At 27.5% G+C, this 20,194-nt stretch overlaps 1 protein-coding gene across 1 annotated transcript; it reads left to right on the forward strand.

Moving 5' to 3' along the window:
• Positions 1–1,985: 1,985 nt before the first annotated feature.
• Positions 1,986–18,415, forward strand: LOC145839424 (cilia- and flagella-associated protein 57-like). The gene is made up of 25 exons (XM_082946997.1): positions 1,986–2,214; positions 3,645–3,760; positions 5,039–5,221; positions 5,742–5,882; positions 6,779–6,906; positions 7,329–7,497; positions 7,838–7,991; positions 8,266–8,404; positions 8,800–8,965; positions 9,428–9,541; positions 10,009–10,221; positions 10,626–10,796; positions 11,175–11,336; positions 12,027–12,152; positions 12,486–12,609; positions 13,556–13,746; positions 14,317–14,490; positions 14,895–15,053; positions 15,319–15,459; positions 15,627–15,746; positions 15,909–16,040; positions 16,340–16,489; positions 16,894–17,050; positions 17,383–17,489; positions 17,996–18,415. The coding sequence occupies exons 1-25, from the start codon at positions 2,040–2,042 to the stop codon at positions 18,068–18,070; spliced, it is 3,687 nt and encodes a 1,228-aa protein (XP_082803123.1). The 5' UTR covers positions 1,986–2,039; the 3' UTR covers positions 18,071–18,415.
• The last annotated feature ends 1,779 nt before the right edge of the window (positions 18,416–20,194 follow it).

Genomic DNA, 20,194 nt, shown 5'->3' on the forward strand with positions numbered 1-20,194 from the left:
AGTTTGTTAAAGTGACATAAAAACATACATCAAAAATTTTTGAAATTTAATAAAGTTTATTGATTTAAAAAATATAATCTGTATGATTTAATGATTGAAATGTTCGTTCATCATAGTTTTTAACATTAATCAGGATAAAAATATGCTGCATCGGTTTACAAATATCCAGTTTAAACACTTTGTTTGATTTCACCAGTCTATTTTAAAAACAAATACTGTAAAGGAGTAAAAGTCACAAGTTAAAGTTTTTTGTTTAGCTATAATTGTGCTATCAGATAGTTTTTACTGCTTAAGCAAGATCAAATTAACATTAAACATAATATAAGGAACCAAAATAAATTTGTTTGATAAACTTCTTTATTGAAGGCAAAAACCAAAAAAGCAAAACTAGATTATTTCATTTTAAAGGTATTTTCTCCTTTTTTTTAACAAATTTATCTAAAATTTTCACAGTAAAAGTTTTTCTAATACTTAGTCTTTTGAATGTAGGAAGTTTTTTAGTTTACAAAAAAGCTATTTTTGATAAAAAAATTCTTTTTAAACACCTAAAAAAATATAAAATTGAAAATGTTTTAAACTATTTTAGGTATGTTTCCTGATAACTTGTGGTCAATTTCTCAAAAGATAAAATGGAACTATAGTGATTTTTTAATTTCTTAGAAAATTAACAATAAAAATGTTGCAGCCCATACAATGTATTTGAAACTTTTGACAAAGATGACTTAATCATTTAAATTTAACTAAAACTTTTCTATTTAATAGAAACTTACATATAGTTTATACTGAAAACTTTCTTAAAAGATACAATATTAATTTTTGTAAAACATATCTCCTATGCCTTTAATTTGGATCAGAAAAGCCGTACTACAAACACATGCCTAATAGTAGTACTTAAAGAGAAGTAATATTAAAATTTATACTTGTTCAATAATTTTAATAACATTGAAAAATAAACAATTTAAACTTTGCTTTTGGAAGTAAAATAATCCAAAGTAGTATTAACACATATAAATAACATATCAACTTTTCAGATTTTAGTTTTGTTAAGATCATTGAGGTTAAGATTTGTTAAGATCTTATTTTTCAAGTCTATAACTAAGCTGCCAGTTGTTTTTTCACCATATAAAAAATAAAAAGATAACCCATTAAGTATAAATGCTAAGAGTTAGAGAACTCAATAGGTCGTTTATTAAAGGTGCAAAGTAAAAAGGTAAAAAGGAGTATTTGACAATAATATATCTTCTCCTTCAATTTTTGAGTTTTTGAACTCTCTCAGTCTATTCTTAAATTATTTATGAACAACTTGTAGAAAATGTATTTTTTAATAATAAATTAAAAATGCTGTTTTTTTTACAAAAATAAACAATATAAATTTGCTTTTTTAATTTGGTCACAATTATTATTTTCAAGTTTCATTTCTGATAAGATGTTTGTAGTACTGAAAAGAATACTCCCTTAAAAATAAACAAGTTTTTATATATAAAATATATTTCCAAAGTTGGTCCAGGACATAGTTAAATTGTTTTGCTAATTTTGAATCTTTCATCAAATTAATAATTAACTAAACTATTCCTTTTACAAAAAGTTGACAAAATTGTTATGAATATCAAAATTATATTAGGCACTTTCAAACTATTCTCTTCTTCAGTAAATTTCTAAAAATCAGTTTTAAAACCAATAAAAAGTTTGGGAAATAGTTGTCAAGAATCTTACTATCTTAATTCAAAGTCAGTATTAATTAATCAAATGAGTTAGATTAAAGCTGTTTGTTTTTTCTTACAATTATATGTTTTGATTTTTTAAAGCTTAATGTTACTTAATATAAGTTTTATTTTATTTCCTTCTATGTTTCTGTAATTGAGTTTTAAAGTGTAAAAATGAAACACTCTAAGTCTAAAAACTACTCAATAACTAAGTTTTGTTTTAAACAATTTGAAAGTATTTTTCAAAGTCAAGTATTGTAATTTTTCATAGGTGGTATTTTATTAAACAATGGCTTGTTGATCTTTATAGATCCAAGCTGAACACAAGATAAAGTCATGTCAATAGCACTTGCCCAACCCCATCAAATTTTTGGGTTGAAAACCGATGTCAACGGAAATGTCATATACTTGGACGAGCAAACTGTCCTGTTTCCTTCTGGAAACCAGTTTGTCCGCTTCAACATTGATCAAAAGCAGCAGAAGTTCATATCTAGCTCTGAAAAGTGTTCAGGTTAATAAAAAAAAGTTGTTTAATTAAGCTTGAAAATAATTTAAGATAAAAAAATACATCAAGAACAGCAAACCTTATAAGTAAAGTAGTTCCAATTGCTTAGCTTTAATTTTTTGTTATTTTATACATGCTTATATATTTGCTTACTTCAACTTTGAAGCAAATGAGTAAATTATTTTCAACAAAAATCCCAAAATCTTGAAGCCAAAATGTTTGATAACATTTTCATTTAACAAAAGTATTTATGCAACTTTATGTGTTCATTATGCAATTAAAAATTTTATCTTAAAAACGTTTTTTTGCTAATATATTTGTTTTAAATCAGATTTGTTTACCTACTTTTAATTTGTTTAAAAAATTTTTTTTCAATTAAGGATTGGTGTTTAATGTTTTAATTACAAGTTTGCACTTTTTTTAGTATTAATTATAAGTTTACAAAAACAACACTGACAAGTTTTGTTTTCAACAATGAAAATACAAAAGTTCTTACAGTTTAGGCATTTATTTAATAAATTTTTAGCACTAAAAACTCTAATTTACATCTATAAAAATTAGTACTGTTTACCTGTAGACAGTAAAAGTTTATCAAAAACTTATAGTTTACTATATTTTTAAAGTGTTTGAGTGTACATTTTTATAATGAAGTTTCAGCGTAGTTTGATAAACAGGATTTGATTTTTTAAAAGGATAAAAATTGAACATAAAGAATTTATTTATTTATTTACATTTTTTGTTGTGTAATAGATTATAACATTTTGTTTTTAAATAAGAAAATAATTTCATATTTCAAAAGTAGATGATTTATCAAAATTTTGAGTTTTAAGGTACATGTATACAAATAAATATATGAGATTTACTGGCAAATGTTGATTAATTCTGTTTTACAAAAAGTTTACTTTACTACCCACTTATGTTGAAATATCTTTTTACACTATAATACCCCAGGTAGAATAAAATCTGCAATTCCAAAAATTATTCAAACAGTGAATGGAAGTATTAAAAATTCTTATTTCACCTAACCTATATACACTTAAAACTAAGTAAACTTAGAAAATGAAGTTTGTTATCAAGTTCTAGAACTTAGAATGGCCTTATAAAATAACACTTATTTGTAACTAACAACAAAAATATACTGCCTACCTTAAACATAAGTAATGTCAAATAAACTTTTTTCTAATAATGTGTAACAACACTTATTGGTCATAAGGCAAATATAAAAATAACTAAATTTATTTATTCTAGTTTCAAAAGTAGTTAATTTCCTTTTTTTTATTAATAAATTGAGTTCATTCATATAAGCATAACCTTTAGTAAAGATACCATATGAGTTTGTGCCAAGTAGAAAAAAAACTTCAGTAGACAAAAAGTTTTATTTATAGCTCTTTCAACACCTTACTTTAAAAATTGCTTGAATATTCTTTTTGTTGAAGGAATATCAGCAATAGCACTGAGTCCCAACAGAAGGTACGCGGCAATAGCAGAGCAGGGTGACAAACCCCAAATTACAATATGGGATCTCCTTCACGACCAGTCGAAAAAGAGAAAGGTAAATAAAATGTTGAATAACTATTTTTTTATAACAACAGCTCATACCTTTTTATAAATATAATTATTGTAACTTACAGGAACTTTTAAATTGTAAAATATAGTTCTAATATTTCAAAGTGATGATAATTTTAAGTTCTGAAAGAAGTATCATTGTATGATCTTTTGATAAAAAAGTGCTTATGATAAATATATTATAGTAGAAGTTTTTTATGCTAATATGTGCAAACTATATAAACAATTTTTGCACTTTAAAAAATGCAATTTGTAACTTACCAATATTTAGGTAGTAAAATAAAAATTGTGAGAAAATATATTTGTTTCAGCAATTTTTGTTAAGTTAGTGTTGAAGCTGTAATAGTTTTACAAAGCTGTATTTAAAAAATAAAAAGCCTGAAAAATATTTTTTTATTGTTAGCCTTTTGCACAAATATTTTATAAAACTCAAGTTTATGAAGTTTAGTGTTTTTAAACTTAATTTTAGTATTGTAGGTTTTCATGCTTTGTTTCTAACATCTTAAGTGATTAGATATTATCTTATTACACAAATTATTGAAAGTTTTTAGCTCATTAAACTAATTACCTTACACACTAAATGTTATTTAAGATTTATTTTTTACAAAAGTTCTCTTTTTTTTTTTCCTTTTTAATCTAAAATAAGCAGTTTTTTTTTGACTTGTGAAAAAATTTATAAAAACTATCTTAACTTGAAAAATTTTTTTGTTCGTATAGAATAGATAAAATTCTTGTTCTCTTAGTAATGGTTCAGATAGCTTTCAAAGTAAAATTTTAATCAGTTAATTATCATTTATTTTATTTCTAATTCAACAAAAAAGTTTCTAATTTAAAAACTGATTGTTTTAATAAACTTTTTTTACCATAATCTAAATATATTTAACTTGTATATAGCTTGGTTTTCAAGTTTGTGTCTTTTGTTGTGTTACTTACTAAATTACTAAAACTATACTTGTTTGAAATTTGATAATGTTTACTCTAAAAGTTTATTTTCAATAAATCATAATTTCAAAATGATTTTATTCATCAAAACACTAATATATACGTATTTTCTTTTTAGCCACAAGATTTATGATCAAGTATTTTTCAGACCCTCCTGTTTACTTACTATAACTGAAATTTATTAAAGTTTAATCAAATATTGTTGTTTATTTGATCATGGTTTCACCCATTTTTGCGCTTGTGTTTGTGTTAACATACTACTTAGGAAATTTAAACCTTAATATCATTTGGCTATTTAAAAAATCTATATTCATTTTCACAGACTCTCACGGTACCGGAAATGCAGGCGGACTGCTTCGTCAGCTTGGCCTTCTCACCCGATTCCAAGTACCTGATTGCTCAGACCTGCTACCCGGACTACCTGCTGGTGTACTTCGCGTGGGAGAAGTCAAAGATTATGGCCCAATTGAGGACTTCGGCCCAGTCCAGTCTTCCAGTTTACCATGTTAGTTTCAGGTGTTTGAGAAAAAAATTGAAAAAAATTATGTTTTTTTAGTTAGGTAAACTTGAATCTTTGAAATAATGTTCAAGTGTTTGAGTTTTTTTTTGGTATTTTTATACAAAAAAAAAACTTACTAAATTTTTTTGATTCGGTGATATTATGCCTTTATTTCAGTGTATAAAAGTTTGATTATTTTATTAACTTTTTAAAAGTATAAGTTTGTAAAAGTATGTATGATAAATTTAATATAATATTTCTTCTTAGGCTTGAGATTACCTAAAAAGAAGTTTTTAATTTTTTGTTTTAGTTTTAAATTTTTAAGTGTGCATTTATAACAACGCTGTCTGAGTTTATGCTAAAAATTGTTTATTATCTAAAGCTACTTTTTTATTTTATAGTTTTAAGGAAAATAAATCCAAGTGTTGACTATCAGACTGTTAGAATTATTTAATTTTGCTAAATGCGCAAAGTTATTGCTATTATACAAAGTTTAAACTGTTTTTAAAATAAATATCTCTTACAGGTAACATTCAATCCTCGGGACAACACCCAGATATGTGTGACGGGAAACCAAATATTCAAGTTGTACAGGTACACTGAGGGAAACCTGAAACAATTCGGTTACTCCAAGTCTGACCCACAAAATTGCCTCTGTCATGCCTGGGTAAGAGTTTAATAATTCTTAAAAGTTTAAGAGTTTTTATTGTTTTTATGATTATTCAATTTAAATTTAGTTGCAATTTTATAGGAAATTTTTAAACATCTTATAACTACTATTAAACTAGGTTTTCAAAGTTGTAAACATATAAGTTATTCTGGTTGCATAAAATACATGTTTTGAAAATCTGTTTAGTAAAAGTTATATTGAATATTTAACATGCAATTTGTTCTTGTAATTGTAGTTGATATAGTGTTCAACTTTTAGTTCTAAGCTTAAAGCTTCTTTTCTTATAATTCAAAAAAGTTTTTTATATTCATAAAAGCTAAAACTTATTTTTTGTTCAATTAAAATACAATACTATACATATATGATAAGTAGCAAAAATACAAATTAAAATTTAGTCAATTTAGTTTAAATCTAGTTTAGATGTTTTAAACTGCAATTAATTTTAATGCTTTTAATAATTACATAATTATTTCAAAAGTATCAATAATTTTTTTTGATTTTTTTTTCAATTTGTAATATACACAATTTTGATATCAAAAACGTTATAAAGCCACAAGAAATATAAAACATGTTTTTTAAGTGGTAAAATTTAACGTTTATGTTAGAAACTTATTTGTTATTAAATTATTATTAAATTTAAAGATACACACGGTTTTTTGAAAAGCATCATAAAAAGAAACAATATTAAAAGTAGGAAAATTTTTATAAACAATAGTACTTGTAGCTTAAAAAAAATATTATGACAATAGCAAAAAAAAAACACTTATAACTGTTTTAAAAGTATCAGACAAAACAGTGGTAAGGTTGCATTTATGAAAAATGGATGTAGTAATAAATTTTTAAATAAAACGAAAAGACTTTCTAGAAAATTTACAATGAAATATGTTTCAAAGGTATCAGAGGAGAGAGTGATTGTTGGAACTGAAACTGGCCGGTTGCTGCTGTTTGAAAACGGCGAAGTCAAGATGGATTTTGTTGCTGATCTTCCGACAGGCACCATTGCTGAAGCCAGTGGCAGCAGGTTATGTGGTGTTTAGTAATCTGTTGCTTGATAAAATATTTTTCACACTTTTTTACAAGCAAAAATTATTTAATTCAATAAGTTTGTTCAAAATAAATCAGAATTAAATTGTCTTTTTTTAAGTTTTTCTAGTTTTTAGCTTTAATTTCAAATTTGGTTTGTAATTAGTTTTTAGCTTAAAATAAAGTTTTAACTATTTCGACAAAGCTTTTAATCTTTTTTTATTTATTTTTATTCCCTTATACCCAATTAAATTGAGTATTTTACTTATCTTACATTGCCTATAGATTTAAACTTATCGGAAAACAAATAAACAAACTTAAAACGACCAACGAAAGGACTTTTTTTATTAGATTTATAAAACATGAAAGCTAATTTAATTTATATTGAAAAAGATGAAAATAATAATTATATTAATGCAGGATGAACATATCTGAAGACGGCAAGCGGTCTGTGGAGGGGCAAAGTCCGAAAGTGACCGCAATAGCCGCCTACTCTAAAGGTTTCGCCTGCGCCAGTGGACCCGGCACCATTCACTTGTTCGAGAAGGGCGAGGATAAGGACTTCTACAAGAAGATCAGAGTTGTTAAGGTAAACAAAATGTGCGGTAGTTAGTGTATTTAATATAAGCACAGTTTTAAGTTCAGAAAACTATTCATAATAAGTAAATGTTCATTTATTGCTTAATTATTTAACAGATTAAAAAAACTGATTTAAGAGTACATTTATGAAATTTTTGTTTATTAGTATTAATTTGTTTTCTGTTAAAACAACACTTACTAACCACACCAGCAGGAAAATATAAAATATTGATAATTATGTATAATAGTTTTTATGCAAATTAAAAAAATATAAACTATACAATATAATATAGCAAGTTTAAATTCCGGTTTATTGATACTTAAATTTTTATCCAAAAGAACTGTTGCAGATAAGCAGGGAGGTATGCAACATTGATCCATTGGCAGCGAGGCAGCAGGACATCACTTTCATGTGCATCTCCCCATCCGAGGAGAATCTCACCTGTTCCACGGATCATCAGCAACTTTACACGGTGTCGCTATCCACCACTGATCTCGGGAAAGGTTTGTGTTATAACGACTTAGTTCTTTACAAAAATCATGTTCCTAAAAAAGCTATGGATAGTTAATTATTTTACGTGATAAATATTACGATTTTTGCTTAGCTTATCTATCTCAAAATTGGGTTATTATATATAAGTATATACTTTTACTTAAAAAAAGAACTCTAACAATTCAAGATTATTTTTTTTAATAATCTTAAAACAACAAATATCACCCATGTTTTACACGAAGAAATATTAAATATCTAGGCGTACAAATTAAAATATATTCTCAGGAGACGAGGGTGAATTGGAACCACTGACGTACACTTACCACAGCGGAGAAGTGACTGGTCTGGATGTTTGTGTGAGGAAACCTTTACTAGCAACTTGCAGTACTGACTGCTCCGTAAGAATATGGAACTTCGAAACCAAGCAAGTGCTGTTTTATAAAAAAATATTTGATGTTTAATTATTAGACTAAAAATAATATCAACAATTAACAACCGAGAATGCAGTTTGTGTGGTTTTGTCAGTTAGGTAAATTTGTTTATAGAATTTTTTTTTGGTTTGTTATTAAAGAATGTAAAAATGTCTTAGTAATAGAGTTGCATACTATTTTCACGCAACAAGTTCATTTGAAAGTGTCATTATTTGATAGTTTGAAATAAAAATGCAAAAACGCATAATCAACTTAAAAAAAAATGACAGCATCAAAAACATATTATCTACAACTGGTTTGTTTTACTCGATTAATGTTAAGCTTCCTTACATTTTCAAAGTAAAACATAATTTCAGCATTAAAACAATCAAAATGCATTTTCTAACAGCGTGTTGGAAATATACAAGGTGTTTCAAGAAGAGGCGTACTCCATCGCCATACACCCGTCAGGATTGTACATACTCGTGGGATTTTCAGACAAACTCAGATTGATGAACTTGCTCATTGATGACATCAGAACGTTCAAGGAGTTCCCAATAAGAGGATGCAAAGAAGTTAGTATTTTTGTGTTTGTTTTATTAATAGCGTTGTATGTTTTAAAATATTAATTTATTAAATTTTTATAAAGAGTTTTAGAATTTTTTTTAACATTCCAGTTCTTAAATCGAAGCAACTTTTTACTACTTTTATGTTTTGAAAAGGATGACACTTAATTGGATTTCTTAAATGCTGATTTACAATTAAGTTCTTATAAATAGACATTTATAATAGTTACTAGTTTTAGATCTGGTATGCTTTTGTTTAAAATTTTATTTTACAACATTATATGATTTGAATATTTGATAACTAGTTTAACTTTGTTAATCTGTTCAAATTTTTACACTGAAGTTACAGTCAAAAATTAACCACAACTTCTACCAAAAATAACTATACAGACCTTATTTTGATCTGAGCTGTTCGCTTATTTTTTCAAATGTAAATATTTTCAATCAAAAATGAAAACAAACGCTTAACAGTGTAGCTTCTCACACGGAGGGCACTTATTTGCAGCGGTTCATGGAACAGTCGTTCAAATATACTCTAGCACAACGTTTGAAAACATCATTAATCTGAAGGCCCACAACGGAAAGGTTTGTTGTATATATTGAAACGAGATTGATTTATACAACTGCAATGTTTTTACTTTTGAATGACAGTTGCTAATGATTGTTATTGGCAACAATTATCTACAAAAATAAAATTATTAATGCTGCTATTTATGGTATTTAAACAACTAAAGGAAGAACTGTATTTACTCTCTTATTACTAATAATTACAACACTAACAAATGGTGCGTAGCTATGGATGCATTAGTTTTTGTTTTAAAATTCTTAAAACCTATCAAAACTTTTAATTTTTCTTACACTGTTACATCACAATGAACGCATTGGTAAACACTTGTCAAAAAGAGGTGGCAAGTATATTTAAATTGATTTATAGCTGTTATGATTAACATGAAAGTTGGTGTTATACTTACATCTAAAAAGTTCAACTATCAATGCTGCTGTTTATGTCTAAGTAAAACGAAAACAACTCTGCTGATACTATGACGTCACAGGTGAGAAGCCTCAAGTGGACGAATGACGACAGCAAGCTGGTGACGTCAGGCATCGACGGAGCGGTGTACGAGTGGAACGTGCAGACGGGCAAGCGGGTGAACGAGTCGGTGCTCAAGTCGTGCCAGTACACGTGCCACACAGTCAGCCCGCAGGGGAAGCACACTTACGCGGTGGGCAGCGACAAGACCATCAAGGAGATCACCGAGAGCAGCGTTAGTTGAAGTAAAATCTAAATGATTTTTTAAAAGATTAATTATGCTATAGTTATCAATTAGGTGCATGTTATACAAAATATTGCTACATTGCTTATTTTGAATGACAATACGTTTATGGTAAACTTAAAAAGTTATCATCATAAGAATGATTAAAATTACATTTTGTACTGTACCTAACAATGAAAAAAGTTTATTTAAAGCAAAACATGCTACATTTAAACATACTTTTACGAAACCTTTTCTAAATTTAATTCTTTTTTAAACATTTAATCAAATTAGTTAATTTATTATGTTGCAAAAAATACTTTTCCAATCGAATTCGATTATTCAGTTCTTGTTTTCCACGTCATAATGCATTACTTTACTTTCCAATCTCAGCGTATTGTTTGCAAACCTCGCAGATCCTGCGAACGGTGGACACGGATGTGACGATGCTGCAGATCGAGATGAGCCACTCGGGAAGGATGATGTTCGCTGGGGGGCAGAACGGAGCGTTGAGGGCGATCAAGTTTCCCATCACCGAAGGCGGCGACTACATCGAGCACATCGCTCACTCGTCCGCCATCACCAAGGTTATTTTTCGTAATATTATATTTAATATACCAATTCAATAAGAAACACATTCTAAGTTTAAAATTTATTCGACTTTCCATGATTTGATAATGACTAATGGAAAGTCGAAACGTCGTCATGCGAATAAATTTTAAACTTAGAATGTATATTTTGTTCTACCTGTTTTTTGTATTTAATATATTTTATATTAAGATTAAAATAAAAACCCTAAATTTATATTGTACACTCAAGTACTGTGGCCGAAAGTTTCGCTTGTAACGTTTTAATAGTTTGAGATTTACCTTGTAAATGAAAACTTGAAACTTTTATAGGTGATTTAATTTTAAAAATTATAAAAAAAAGTTGCTTGCTTTTCTAATCCCCCAACACCCTGACAGATGCGGATAACGTACGATGACGCGTACCTGATCACGGTGTCTTCGGACGGATGCGTGCTGATGTGGAAGATCACGGATAAGGAGGGAAGAGGAGCGAAACACGACAAGGAGAACATGTACGCTCAGGAAATCCTCATCACGAAAACCGATCTCGAGGAAAAGGTTTTATGTAGACAACTTATAAGTTTCTTAATTTCTGTTATGCTGAGTAAAAAATATCTTAACGAAAATTTAAAGGCTTATAAATAGTTTAAAAGTTCAGTAAATGATAGTAATATGATTACAAAATAGTTAATTAAATTCAGCTATCTTCAACACAAAAACAAATGTTGAGGAAAACGTATATAAAAAATATATATTTCTTAAACTTTTTTGTGCTGAATATTAAAACAGTTGGTAATGTAAACAGTTGAGTAAAAAAAGACTTATTTCTGAACTTTTATTGAGTTATTAAACAGCATCTAAAATGATTTTGAGCTTTAAAAAGTAGTTTAAAGGTTCAATAAATGATAATACAAAAACATCAATTTAATTATTTAATTAAACCATCCCGGAAAAAATATTATAAGGTTAATTGTTTTTATGCCTTTAATTATTTTTATAAGTTTTGTACTATTTTGTGGTAAGTATTAAATCAAAATTTATCATAACTTTTAGAAGAGCAAGTTTTTTAATTTTTTGTGTTAAGTAAAGTATTATAAGGTTGTTAAACCATTGTAATAGATGTTGTCAAGACTAAGACAAAACTAACTTTATTAAAGTATTTTAGTTTTTAAATAAAATGTTTTGCATTAATAAGTTACAAGTTTAATTTTTTAAATTAACAATAATACTTTTTAAATTTATTAACAGAACCAACTTATGTCTGAACTGAAAACTCGGGTTGAGGAACTTAAAATGGAAAACGAGTACCAACTCCGACTGAAAGATATGAATTACAATGAAAAAATAAAAGAACTCACTGAAAAATTTATTCAAGTTTGTTGCAGTGCTTACTTTGTTTTTTAAGTAAATAATAGTTTTAAGTAAATATTTTTTTGGTTTTATAACTGTATGTTAACCGTCATATTTAGACATGGTAAACATTTTTTCAACTCTGTTTATTAATTTATTTAGAATCATTTAACAATTTTGGTAAGACGTATATCTAAAGCACAAAGTTATTTTGGTTATATTTAACGGCTTGTTTGATTTTAAAATAGTAAATTTCAACTTTTTTTTATCCTACTTGACTTCGATTTAAGCACTAAAATCTACATTAAGTTATGCAGTTTGATATGGCGCACTAATCTTATGGATAATTTTTTATAGGAAATGGAGAATTTGAAGACAAAGAACCAAGTGTTGAAAACAGAACGAGACAAGGAAGTGGCCAAACACGAGGAAGAAATTGCCGAAATTGTCGACAGAAATTCTAAAAATGTTGTTGATATCGGTGAGCTTCTACATACGTACTAAAAATATTAAAATACATCAACAAGTTTAAGTTTTCATTCTCTTATAATCCAAGTATGTGCTTAAATCAATTTGCTTTGTTAGAAACACATACATCAGAAATTAACAAACTTATAAAACAAAGTTTTGGCCAACGTAGTACCGCACATTTTCGTTGTTTATCTCAAAAAGTTTTATAAAGTTTATATTACCACAGATGTTTTTGTGTCAAAAATTTATTCCGACTAACGGCGTTTCACTGCTCTCAAATAAATTTAAGAACAGGTCTACGGAGTCTTAAAAAAAATTTCTAAGAATAAGAATAATTGCCTATTCTTAGAGTTTTTATGAGACTCCGTAGATCTGTTCTTAAATTTATTTGAGAGCAGTGAAACGCCGTTAGTCGGAATAAAGTTTTAGCACAAAAACATCTGTGGTATATAACCCGATAAGCTTAGCTAATCAGGATCTTCGAGATTAAAGCCTTTTAAGTTACATCATATAAAGTTTAACTTATTTATAAAATTTTATCACAGTTTTGATAGTTTATAACAAATATCTGCATCTGGATTTTCCAAACTCAGTTTCACAACCGCCCGATTTTACCAGATATCGCCTTTATACTATTTAATTACCAATTAAAGGTTTTTCTCCCCACTAGCCATTACCTCCTGATACAAAAAATTGCACCCAAGGGATCAATACTTTCCGTTTTGGAAAATCATAGCTTAGAAAAAATCTCTATAAAAACTAAAAATTCACTTTAATGTTTAAAACTTTTCTTTTCATTTATTTCACATCAACTTAATTTTACCACAATCAACATCGGACTATAATACTTTTTTAATTCAGTAGTTAATTATATTTTTAACCTGTTAAAAATAAGTTTATAAGTTCTTCTAACTGTCAGCGTTCTTGTTACGTCATCAACAATCTCTCTTGCACAGAATCGACATCGAACCAAAAGCTGATGCTGGAGTACGAGAAGTACCAGGAGCTGCAGAACAAGTCGCAGAAGATGCAGGAGGACTACGAGAAGCAGCTGCAAGAGGGGGAGGAGGGCAAGGAGCAGGCGTTGGAGGAACTGACCGAGTACTACGAGACGAAGCTGGAGGAAAAGACGACCTTGTACGAACAGGTGGAGTGTAAACTTGTTGTTATCATTCAACTACGTAATGTATGGTGAAATAGTTGTTTTGTGTTTATAATAGTTTCATAAACAAGCTTATTTAAACCAAGCTGGAAGACAACTCTGTATGAACAGGTGAAGTGTATATGTTGTTGCTACAAATGTTCAATAAATTTACTTGTTTATTGTTTTTAATCTTTATAATGTGAAATAAACCAAGATAACTCTCTACGATAACTCTTTGACTTGACTACAAAATTAAACAAAGAATAAGTAAAGTTTTCATTAAGTAGATGTTTTGTACATGAAATATAATCTAAAAATAATAATAAGAATCAAAGCAAAAAGATTAAAGTACAGATAAATAAGCATAATATAAACTTATTTGTTTTGAAAACAAATTAACTAAAACAAATATGCCATAGTTTGAAACAAACGAATTAAAGTTATTTTATTCAGAAATTTTCTAAACACTGCAGAAACTTTAAGTTTAGTTATCACAATTTTTCGTTGTCTTTAAAAAATAAAAAAAATAAAAAATTCAAAAAAAAAAAAATTACAATTAGTAATGACAAACAGACGAACCACGAGATGCGGCAGCAGCACCGGGAGTACGAGGAGACGAAGCGGCAGATTGAGGAGGACGCGGACAGGGAGATCCTGGACGTGAAGAACAAGTACGAGCGGAGGTTGAGGGACGAGATCGAAACCAACATGCGGTTGAAGGGCGAGAGCGGCATCATGCGGAAAAAAGTTTGTTGATGTTTGTTTCATAATGGTATTGTGGGTTAAAGTGTGTGAAATTTTTGAATTACTGACATTCATAAGTTGAAAAAAAAATAGTTAGATTTGCATCGTACAAAATCAAGTTTGTATGTGCTTTAATTTCGCGTTCAGTTCATACAACTAACCACAGAGACTTTACAGTTTTTATCTTTATCATATTAGTTTTTTAAAGTAATGCGAAAAATTGTACTTATAAAGTAGCAAATGGTATAAAAGTTATAGTTAGTCAAAATTTTATTATTTTCAGTCAATTTTTTTTAATAACCTTTTACATTTACAGTATTAATCTGTGCGATAATATAAGATCCTGGGATCATAATTTACCATAGTAAGTGATTACTAAGCTTAGAAATTAAAACTTTTTTTTTCAGTTCAACAGTTTGAATAAGGAGATTGACATGAAAAACGGAGACATAGATCATTTGAGAAGTGAGAAAATAAAACTGGAGACTGTCATCAAGAGTTTGGAGAAAGACATCAACGGTCTCAAAAAAGAAATACAAGAAAGAGATGAAACCATACAAGATAAGGTTAAATTTATTTACTAAATACTAAATGTTCACAGTTTGTTTAAACTTTGTTTTTTATTATAAATTTTTATATAAAAGTGATTGTTTAAATTCATTATAAAGTTATACAACCATAAATAATAAATCTGCCCACATTTTCTAAAAGTTTTAAATGAGGTTAATTGAATGTATGCAATAATTACTACAGTAGTTTTTAAGAACCTCTCAAATATCAACAAAAGTTTTTAGCTGTAACGACACCAATGCTCAACAATCTTTATTACAGGAAAAACGCATTTATGATTTGAAGAAGAAAAATCAAGAACTGGAAAAATTCAAGTTTGTGTTGGACTACAAAATAAAAGAACTGAAAAAGCAGATTGAACCCAGAGAACAAGAAATAAAATCAATGAAAGAACAGATTGAAGTATTTTTTTAGAGAATTTATATATTTCATTTCAAAAACTGCACATAATAAAAACATTTAACAAAACAAATCATTGAAATAATTTATTGTAGTATTAAAAAAATAAAAAAGCACACAATCAAAAATCTCAACGCTTGGGTTAATACACGTTTTCATGTTTTTTGTAGGAGATGGAGTCTGAGCTGGAAAGATTCCACAAGAACAACACAGGACTCGAGCTGAATATTTCAGAAATGAAACAGAAAATGCGTGCCGTTGAAAAAGAATACCAAAGAGAGAGACAGAAGGTTTGATTTTGTACAAAAGTGTGAGTTTTGAATCTAAACGCTGATAGATTTCAAAGGCTTTTAAAAGCTGAGGTTCAGAAAAGTTAAAGTCATGACGTTTGAATTTAGTTTTCAAAGTAGCAACACCAGAACTTTCACAATTGTGACGTAATAATCAAACAGCTGCGGGACATGGAGGCCAGGTGTAAGAGGATGAAGGTGGACATCCACAACTGCGTGGGACTCATACAAGATCCCAAGATGCTGAAGATATCAATAAGAAACTTGTTCGATACCCACTGTCACGATGACTTTGTTAGTTTTCATTTGTTTAATGCACAAATTGAAATTTTTAATATTTAGTTAGTCTTATAATGTTTTTCGCAGTTAGTACAAACTAGTATTGTTTTAGCCAAAAGAAAGTTTTAAGTTTTCTTTTGTAGTGTTAAACTGTCTAAAATTATTGCACTCATGTAGGTCTAGTTAATAAGATAATTTTTTAACATCAAAAAAAAATATTTACCAATAACTCAGAGTTAACAGAACTTGATTGTGGGAGTTTGAACTGTCACTACACTATGAAGACATGTTACATTTTTTTTTATTTCGAACAGAACGACGTGTCGGGGCTGAAAATGGACCGGGACATCGAGCAGGAGTACGCCAGACAGCGGGAGCACCTGGAACACTCGGTGACCACTCTGAGGAGGAAGTTGGTGAAGGACTCCGAGATACACCGGACCGACAACGTCAGGATCATGCAGGTGCGTTTGAATAAAATATAATAAATAAAAACATATATATAAATTTTAACATTTCTGTTGACTATGTTTTTTTACTCTTTTACTATGAAGGTTATATTTATTGACAACTTCAGAATCATGCAGGTTGTTATTTGTGCAATATCTTAGTTTGAATGTTTTAATATAAGCTAATCAGGTTAAAAGCTTGTTGTAAATTTTTGGAATAGATGTCTTATATGTATAAAATTATGTTTCTTATGTCTCTAACATATTGTTTTACTATTTTTAGCACTGTACTTTAAAACAGCTTAAATTAACCATAACATTATTAAGTTGACTTTTTTTGATCAATTAAAAAGTTTTGTTCACGTTTGTTATCTTATATGTTTTATAAACTTACCAATCTAATATTTTAATTTTCGCAGGAAAACGTTTCGCTCATCAAAGAGATCAATGACCTGCGAAAAGAGTTGAAACTGATGCGGCAGCACCTGCACTTGATTGAATCCACCATCGGCGCTAACAAGCTGAAAACTCTTATATCGAAAAGCTACCAGCCGCAAAAAAGCATGGGATGCAAAAGTGCGCGAAAGACTTTTATTTAAGCTTAAATTAGTTTTAAAACAAGGTTTTTTCGTAGTTTTTGACATTAAAACTTATGTATTTTGTTAATTTTTCTTATCTGTTTCTTTTTAATTTTTTTTTTCAGTTTGTTTATTATAGGTTTTTGCTAACCTAGGTAGTTTTTAAATGTTTGTTTTGTACACAAAATTAACTAGTTTCAATAAGATTTAGTTTCTTTATATGATTTTGTGCTTTAGATTTATTTTTATTCTTTGAAGTTATTTTACAAATAACTATTTATTCATACTCTGTTTAAATTTTTATGAATAATTTTTAATGATATTTTTTAGGAAAACCCGGTGAGGAGGAAGATTTGGTTCGTCGTCAAAATTTGACTGAGGAAGCTCCAAAGATCATTGAGATGCAAAAAACTGAAATTAAAAGACTCAGAAATGAGGTGGGAAATAATTGTTTTTTTTTTTTATTATTTCAAAAAATTTAATTAATTTTACAAGCTAAGCAATTGCTGCAAAAGTTTACAAATTTCACAAATAATATCAAAACAAACATATAAATCCGCTACTAAAACTGCAGAATTTCATTTATTTATTTCTTTAAATCTAAAAAAATAGAGTAGAATAGATATTTAAACAAGCTAACAAGTTATTATTAATTTAACTTAAACATTTCTTTACAATTTATATCACTTTAAATTTTAAATAAAATTAATCAAAACTAGTTTTAAGTAAAGTTATACGGAAGTAGTCGAATATAAGTTTTTCAAAACAAATTAAGTTCTTAATTTTTAAATGATTTGTTTATTTGTGTTGAAATAACAAGCTGAGAAATGTTTTTTTTACTTAATTCAAGTTTAATTACTTAAACAAAACTCACTCTTAAAAACCCGATTTTGTTTTAAAGTGAACTACTGAAGTAATTGTTTTTCAAATAATTTTTTCACAGCTTGAATACGAGAAAGAAAAGAGAACAGTGCCACCTGACGGAACTAAACTTCCACCCATGATTTCCTCAAATTGATTGAAAAATATAAAATATTTGACACGTTGCTCTAGTATGTCGCACCGTGATTTTGTATTTGTTTCAAACTTTAATGTTACGTTTTCACTGTGAAAATGTAAATCATATTTTTCTATGTAATCCAAATCGCTCTATTTGTCAAAAGTATTTTTTATGTTCATTAAAAATTTATAAAAAGAAACTTTGTAGAGTTTCAAAGCTAAATATAACGATTAGAAATATATTTTTAAAAGTATATTTGTTGTTTAAGTGTTTTTAAAAATGTTGAGAATAAGTCTGTAAAGCATAAACATGAAAGTAAAAAACATTTTTGACGTTCTTTGTTCATTTTTTGTCTAAAACTGAGTAGCCCAAAATGTATTAAAACGTTTTAAGAAAATAAAAGATTGTAACTGATAAAATTGATTTAATAATTTTTACTTAAGCATTTCATTGAAACCATGAAGTGTAAAGACCTAACATGTTTTCTTTTAAAGAAAACTCTGCAGTTGTTTGATTGTATTTAAACTCTTAGTTTTTAAAAGAAACAAATTAAAAAAAAAATAATTAAGTTCAGTTTTATTCAAATGTTATTCAAAATTACTCGGATCGCAGGTATTTGTATGTATTAGATAAAAAAGCGGTTTGACATCAATAATAAAATATTATGAAAAACAAAAAGGTAAGTTTTATGTTTCAAGATTCATTACTAAAAGTATAAAGTTTTGTACACGAAGTCAAAAAAAAAATGTAAGGAATCCTTGTTGTATTTGTTAGTTTATAAACAGAATTTTTGAGAATAAATTTTTTTGTCAGAGTTTTCAGTGTAAAATTAACAATTTGTTTTATTTTACATCGGCTGACTCGATTATTTGAACATATAATTCTTAATATATGGTTTTTGTGGTAAACATCATTTAAGTTTATTTTTATGAGACTTTTATCACTTGTTTACGTTTTAAATGATTTTTTTGTTCAAAAGATTTAGTTTTGAAAGTTTGTTTAATTTTATATAGTTTTCCGAATGCTTTGTCTTATTTAAAAACAAGTCAGAGCAATTTTAAAACATAAATTCGGATACTTTTTTGACCTAAAACATTTATAGTTAGTCTTGCATTGTTTGAATACTTATTTTAAACTTTCAAAAATTTATGCTTTACCAAAACATAGTTGTACTTTTCTAAATAATAATTTTAAACTACAGGGCACTAAGGCATTGCTTTTAGTGGAGAAGTTTTAATATGAGTTGCTATATTTAAAACTTAAATTTAGTTTTGAATTACGAGGTTTACAACTTAAAAAAATTATTTCAACTGCTCCAATAATAAAGCACTTAGTTTACTTGTTTCATTTGTTTATTCAGTATTTTTTTCTACTTTTATTTTCAAGTATTAAAGTTACCAAAAGTAAGAGAATTATTAATTTAAAAGAATCTTAATTCTAATTAAATTTGCTGACTTATGCAAATTTAGTTGTTGTAAGTTGTTTTTATAGCTGACTTATGACTACCAACATGAAAATTAGGTCAGATGACATAAACGTACAGTGTAATTATATTGTAGTGATATTGTTAAAAATATATGAATAAAAGTATAAGCTTGGGTGTAACAGCGCTCTCTGCCTGTAAAACTTATCACAAGATTGTAACTTTATTAGAAAAGAAAACTTTAACAAAATTTACAAAAGGTTAAGTTCGTATAGAAAAGTATGATAATGGGTTAATTAAGATTTAATAATATTTATATTAAAACAATTTGTAAAGATAATGCAAAAGAAAACAATAATATATAAATAAGTTTCAAATATGAGTAAATTCAACACTTAGTGGCTACGACTAAAAATTGTTGATAAAATAAGTAACTTAAACAGTATATACATTGTATATATAACGAGTCTTGCTTTTTATATTAGTTTATTTTCAAATGAAAAACTGTACAAAAATTTAGAAAAAAACAACAGCAGCTTAAGTCAGGTAAATAATTAAAAAGCAATATACTTAACTATGAATTAATTACATATTATTTCCATGGGAAAAACATCACCAAAAACTTTTAAAATAAAGTTTACTAGTTTTTTAGTTGAAAAGCTTTTTTTTCAAAAGCTATGTTTTTGGTGGTTAAATTGTGAACTATTAATTTTTCATGA

This window comes from Thalia democratica, chromosome 6 (genome assembly GCF_965202585.1).
Source record: "Thalia democratica chromosome 6, ktThaDemo2.hap1.1, whole genome shotgun sequence".
In the NCBI taxonomy this organism is placed as follows: domain Eukaryota; kingdom Metazoa; phylum Chordata; class Thaliacea; order Salpida; family Salpidae; genus Thalia; species Thalia democratica.

Bases quoted from the DNA above. Each gene is read 5' to 3' on its own strand.
- LOC145839424 (XM_082946997.1), top strand. From the start codon at position 2,040: ATGTCAATAGCACTTGCCCAACCCCATCAAATTTTTGGGTTGAAAACC. The intron at 12,153-12,485 runs GTTTGTTGCAGT...AATTTTTTATAG, and splicing joins TCACTGAAAAATTTATTCAA to GAAATGGAGAATTTGAAGAC. The intron at 15,460-15,626 runs GTATTTTTTTAG...TGTTTTTTGTAG, and splicing joins CAATGAAAGAACAGATTGAA to GAGATGGAGTCTGAGCTGGA.